The sequence below is a fragment of the Poecilia latipinna genome, unplaced genomic scaffold (assembly GCF_001443285.1).
Source record: "Poecilia latipinna isolate Pla-1442-1.1 unplaced genomic scaffold, P_latipinna-1.0 Scaffold565, whole genome shotgun sequence".
NCBI lineage: Eukaryota > Metazoa > Chordata > Actinopteri > Cyprinodontiformes > Poeciliidae > Poecilia > Poecilia latipinna.
Genome location: NW_015113181.1, coordinates 258612 through 264965, shown reverse-complemented (window position 1 = coordinate 264965; position 6354 = coordinate 258612). Strand labels below are relative to the sequence as shown.

The window sequence follows — 6354 nt, the reverse complement described above, 5'->3', positions numbered from 1 at the left end:
TTCTTCTTCTCTGCTTGCGTCTCAGTTTGTTTTGATGACATTCATCTCACTTACACCAAAACAAAGAAGCCAACGCTTTATTTAACATGTGCTTAATGGAGAATCAGTGAAATGTCACTGATTTAAAGACGAACAGCGGCTGTAAACACCGTCACAGTAGATAATCCAGCAGTTTCTCTCATTACCACTTGGCTTATCTGAGCTCACGACTCGACGGCGAGCTTACAGGAGATCAGCCTCTGAAAATGAAACAAAAACATCTCCTTTCTCAAGAGACATCAATCTTCTGTAAATTACTCCATCTTCTGTTTTTTTTTCTCTCCCCTCTCATCTGTGGATGCAATCAGAGGGTTATGAAATAATCTCGGCACCTGGCCGGGTCACTCTGCAGCCGTCGAGCTGCCTTGAGCTGTCAGCCGCTCATCCATCATCGCAGGCTACCCTCATAACTCCATCACGACTTTCAGCACACACAGATTGGCTCAGCTCAGTGGGGAACGCTGAAATAAAGCTCACAAAGCTGCCCGCGGAGAAGCCCTTGAGCCAGACCCTCCGCTGCAGGCCAAGCGCTTATTAAAGGTGACCAGTCATGCTTCCTTCAGCAGGTTGACAGAAATCAGATTTTATCAGTTCTGCCTATTTTGAGTTTTTTTGGGCCTCCTATCACTTTAAATCCAAATAAGCTGCTGCTGTCAACCTCCCCCCGCCCCAACTCAATGTTTACTACTTCTGCTTTGAAAAGCAAAGGTGGAGCCTCCTCCACAACCAGCAAGAATTCAGCAAGTGGTTTTTGGATGGTAAATCAGCAACAAAATTACATATATTCTGCCATGTTGTCTTTCATTTTGTTTATTTCTTGCTTGTTTTTGTTGTTTTGTTTTCATTTAATTTCTAAAAATTGTTTTAGTGATTTAATGAAGTTGTGTGTAAGAATAGCGTTAGCATTGGTGGAGCTAAATGTGGATTGTAACTAAAATTAACTAAGCTAAGCTAAACTAACCTAACCACTTGTGTTTTCTAGCTGCCATTACATGTCGCAAACAACTGTAAAATCAGCCAACCAGACGCACTGGAACCTAGCTTGGGTTGCTAGGTAACAGGCTGGACTTTGCAGGGGTTGCTAGGCAACGGTGAAGTGCCCCTTGAATGTGACTCAACAATCGGGAAGTTTTTGAAATGCCTCATTTTCCAGACACCAAAAACATGAACTGATTGCCAAAAGATGTCTGCTTTTTTAAGTGCCTGGGCTGTTTTTAGAAGCAGATGAGACACAAATGAAAATACAAAAAACACATTTTCATAGTAAATTAATGTTTTTTTTTAAATACAGACAAAGCTTTTGTATGGCTTAGATCAAAATGTATTTATGCGTCAGAATGGTCCAGAGCTTGAAACAAAAGTTTAAAATTAATATTCACATATCAGTATGAAATGTCAGTCAAGATGTACAGAGCTGGTGGAGATAATGATGCTGCTTGTGTTGGTTTACTCAGAGGAAGAAGTTATTTTTGTTTTTTTACTGGAAAAATGTGAATTTTTGGCTGAACCTTCAGATCCTTCACTTCTGAACTCTGTCTCTTACAAAACTTGAGCGTTTATTTCTTTTTGCCTGAACTATTGACTTGGTTTCTCTGCAAATCATCTATAAAAATAAAGTCCACCAAACTTTCACGTTTCAAATCCATATATTTTTATGAGAGGAAGCTGGCTGCTTCTTCTGTAGCTGACCCTGATCTTTACCCTTTAGAAAATAATCTAAAAACCTGTTTTTCTGTTGTTTTTTTTCCCCCCAGCCGTTGAAGCTGAACTGCGAGCTGTGCAGCATCGTGTCCAGCTCCGGTCAGATGTTGGGCCAGGCTGCCGGCGCGCAGATCGACCGCTCGCCCTGCATCTGGCGCATGAACAACGCTCCCACGCGAGGGTTCGAAAACGACGTCGGGCGGCGGACCACGCTCAGGGTCGTCTCTCACACCAGCGTGCCGCTGCTGCTGCAGAAGCCGCAGCACTTCTTCGGCCAGGGCAACGACACCGTGTACGTGGTGTGGGGGCCGCTGCGGAACATGAGGAAGGACGGGAAGGGCATCGTGTACAACATGCTGCGGCAGGCGTCGGAGAACTACCCGCACGCTCGCATCTACGCCACCACAGAGGACCGGATGAACTACTGCGACATGGTGTTCAAGAAGGAGACGGGGAAAGACAGGTGAGACCAGCAGCACTTCCTGTTCGCCCGGCACAAATCAATTAAGATTCACTGTTGAAATAATCATCAGTCAAGTTTTAAGTTTATTTGGTGAGACTTTATTTGAAGGGGTGTGGATAAGACTGACATGACATAAACATGAAGGAGTCTTCATAAATCTTTACAACTGTTTTCATCCAGTAAATAATGTTCAGCAAAGTTGCACTAAAAGTGCATATAAAAGTGCAACTATGCATATTTGGTAAATAATGACACTTTTAATGCAACTTGACATTAAAAGTTGCATTAAATGTGTGCATTTTGAATTACTTGGCTAAAAATGACACTTTTAATGCAAAGTTGCTCTAAAAGTTTCATTAAAAGTGTCAATTTTGAAAGATTTGGTAAATAATGACAACGCAACTTTTAATGCAACTTGACATTAAAAGTTGCATTAAAAGTGTCAACTTTGAATTTTTTGTTAAATAATGACACTTTTAATGAAAAGTTGCATTAAAAGTGTCAACTCTCCATTATTTGAAGTTCAGTTATTTGTTTATTTGCATTTTTTTTAACATATTTTTAGTATTGTATAAAATAAGCTTAAGGGGTTAAATGTAAAATCAGCAGAATCAGCTGTTTTTTTTTTTTTTAAATCCGATCACTGGTCAGAATAATTGATTGGTAAAATAATCATCAGCTGCAGCCCTACTCCTGATTTCTGTTTTGCCATGAACTCTTCTAAATTTTGCAGTTTCGTTCTTCTCGCCTCTGATCCTCCCTCTGATCTTTCATCAGAGTCAGATTTACTTGTAAAGAGGTTCAAAGTGGCGCATGAGGCCGTTTAAGGAGTAGCTGCGAAGAGCAGCCGCAGCGGGAAGGAGATGATCCAGAAACGCTGGTCTGGGGAAACGCCGGTTAATTAGGCGCTCGGGTTTGGCGCTCCTTCTGAGATCCAGCTGCCCCAACAGATTGACTCGTCAAATAAATAAAAAACGCAGAATTAAAGCTGCAGGTCAGTTTTCTGTGAGATAAATCATCAGTTTTATGATCAGCGTGTGTAATGGTCCACCTTAAAGTGAACAAATCATAATTTTTACAAGGTTTCATCTTTTGTTCAGGATTTTTATTTAGCTCATGATAATTATAATAATCTAAAAAACAACACCGTATTTGTTTCTCTTGCATATTCAGACATGAATATTTAATTATTTATATGTATAATTTGAAATCTTGTATTTTTATAAATATATTTCTGCCCAAAAATATTGCAGAACTAAACAAATTTCCATGAAAATGTCAAAATCTGCACAGAAACATAAAGATTGAACACATTATTTAGACAGATTATCAGCTAAATTAAAGATAATTTGTGAGTTAGATTCACTTTAAATATTTACTTCTAGTATTTCCAGGTTGTCTGGATCTAAAATATATTTGCCCTTTTAAGATCAGCTCATGATTAGAAATGCACCGATCCGACATCAATATCTGTATCGGTCCTGATATTTTAAAAAATTCTAGATTGAGCATCAGTGACAATATACCTGATCTATAAGGGCGGATCTATTCAGTCTAACTATATTTTCTGCTCTGAGCGACATCATGCTTTTTTATTTATTTTAAATTATATTTATAATTCCTAATCTCATTTTCTGAAGAATCTAACAGGTTTGTTGCATGTTTTTACAGGTTTGACCACCATGGTCACCTTCTTGTTCTTTGGTTTCATGTCTGAATGTCTGCAGCTCACAATAGTCGCCCCACTGTTGCCAACTCTGCAACTTTCTTCTCATATTTATCAGCATTTCAGATAAAACAAATCAGAATCGGCAGGTCAGGCTTTTTACAGATCGGTAATCGATCTTGCAATCGGTGCATTCCTATTAAATGCATGTTAAACAGTTTATTGAAGCATATTTCATACTTTCAGTATTTTTAGGTTGGGATATATTTGCCCTTTAAAAGCTGCTCATGTTGTTCCTCTTTGTCTGCTGATCCGCCTGAGAGAACCGCAGGTTAATGACTGCAGGAAGGCGGCAGCAGGCGTGCTATTGTTGAGGACAAACCTCATTTCTTCCTGCTCATCTCCACAGAGCGCCGCTCTCCTGCCGCTCCCTTATGTCATCAAGACCTCTCTTAACTTCTTAAGAGGATTAACATGTTCGGTAATAGGCGTAGCATCCATTTCATTTCAGCTCCATTGTGCGGTTCTCATTCAGGATGGCAGCAATAACACTGAATTTCATGTTCGGCGTCCCGGTTTGAGTGCGGCTCAGCTGTGCAGAAACCCAGAGAGCGCAGCTAGAGGTGCGGGATTAGGGATGGATGCTCAGGGAGAGGAATCTCATTACGGGACGTAACGCTCCCGGGGAAGACGCCAGCCGTCAATCGATGCTGATTGGTAACACAGACCCAACTCGAGGAGCAACAATGAGGTACTTTGAATGAATATGTAATGAGAAGTTTCTCTACACGCCTGTGCCTGTCTTGTCACAATTTTGGCTGCAAACACTTCAGCGCTCTGACACAATGAATATCCACGGAAACAGTTTTCAAATTGGGTTATACGGCGTGTAGCTTACTGTAATCAGAAGGAAATAACTGCTGTCATTAGCTGGAGCTAATTCAAACTGATCCAACCCTGCAGCTCTTTGTTGCTCTCTTAGCTAACTTCAGACACGAGTCCAGAAAAAAACCCTTTTAAGAGCGCATTACTGCAGCAGCTCCTCTGTGATTTGTATTTGTGCATGCAGTGGCGTACTGTCAGCGCCTTCCTACTGGTGCACGGATAATAGTCAGCCTGGTAAAAGAAAAACAAAGATGGAACAGTGATCAACACTTCTTCTAATTATCCACATTGCCGCCAGCAGATGAGAAGATGCGGCGTCTCGGCTTCTGCTTGCATGCCTGATCAAGACGAACGCCGTGTCAGAGCTGAACACGCTGCAAAAATACAAAACCTTACCAACTAGTTTTGGTCTAGTTTCTAGTGTAAATATCTCGGTGCCCTTGAAATAAGACAAAACTAATTTACATGCAACTTTTCAGCAAGATATAGGAGCTTGTTTTAAGTAAATAATTGCATAATATTTTTGAAAAAGTTCTAGTTCCACTCATCTATAACTAAGTCTGCATTGATTGGAGTTTTCTGGTCGATTGCCGATTACGATCTTTTAAAAGCCTGACCTGCTGATTCTGATTATTGCAATAAAGCAATAAAGTCACTGAGTTGGTAACAACCATTGTTAACATCGTAAATCAGGACAGTGGTTGATTTTTAGACCTTTAATGAAATGGATAATATCGGTGAATAAGTATCGGCCGATACCCGATTTCACAAAATTAAAGAAATTGACATCCATAAATCGGTGACCTACTTCTAACAAGACATTTTCCCATGTTACAAGTGAAATCATCTGGAACTAGAACTTTTTCAGTAATATTACGGAGTTGCTGACTTAAAACAAGCTGCAAATCTTGCTTCAATGTTAATTATAAGTTTGAAATAATAAATCTGACATTTCAGACAAATTGTTATCGGCCAAAATCGGAATCGGCAGGTCAGGCTTTTTAAAGATCGGAAATCAGCGATCGGCCCGAAACGATCAATTGCTGCACCAGGATATTTTTTTTTGTTTTTGCAAATAAAAGTCACAGATCACAAACTATTCTAAAGAATCTAATTACTGTGTAATATTTTTACAGTTACACCGGCGCATTTATTTTGACATTGATGCTGAGAATCATATCAGGGATAGAAAGTTAAGAGTAAAACCGCGTTGATGACTGAGATGAAACATCTGGCTGATGTTGCCTCTGATAATCCTCATTCTCTCCAAGCAATAAGGAGGAAATTCAGTTTAGCAGATAATACGTTGTGGCTGTGAATGTGTGTGACAGCCGCCTGGGCCTGAGATTCATGCGAGTGTGGGCTGCGGCCGGATGTCGCCCAGGCCGAGCCGCTCTGTTATCAGCTCTGCCTCCTGTGGTTGTCGGAGCGTATCGGCGCGCTGCCGTTAGCGGCGCCAGATAACGGACCTTACGAAGACACAGCACTTAAATCACGTTGTCACTTTGCAGCGGCTGTGTGGCCGCGGTCTCCGCCTCCCATCCGCCCACTTCTCCCTTACCAGCAGCAGACGCTCAAACTGGGGCTCTGCTGTTTCCAG

General features: G+C 40.9%; 1 protein-coding gene across 1 annotated transcript in view; it reads left to right on the top strand.

Annotated features, from left to right (window-relative positions):
- The window catches only part of st6galnac3 (ST6 (alpha-N-acetyl-neuraminyl-2,3-beta-galactosyl-1,3)-N-acetylgalactosaminide alpha-2,6-sialyltransferase 3), an 85577-nt gene that overhangs the window by 18210 nt on the left and 61013 nt on the right, over positions 1-6354 (top strand). The window contains exon 2 of the mRNA XM_015041717.1: positions 1794-2203. Coding sequence (XP_014897203.1) covers positions 1794-2203 — 410 coding nt within the window. The remainder of the gene's footprint in view (positions 1-1793; positions 2204-6354) is intronic.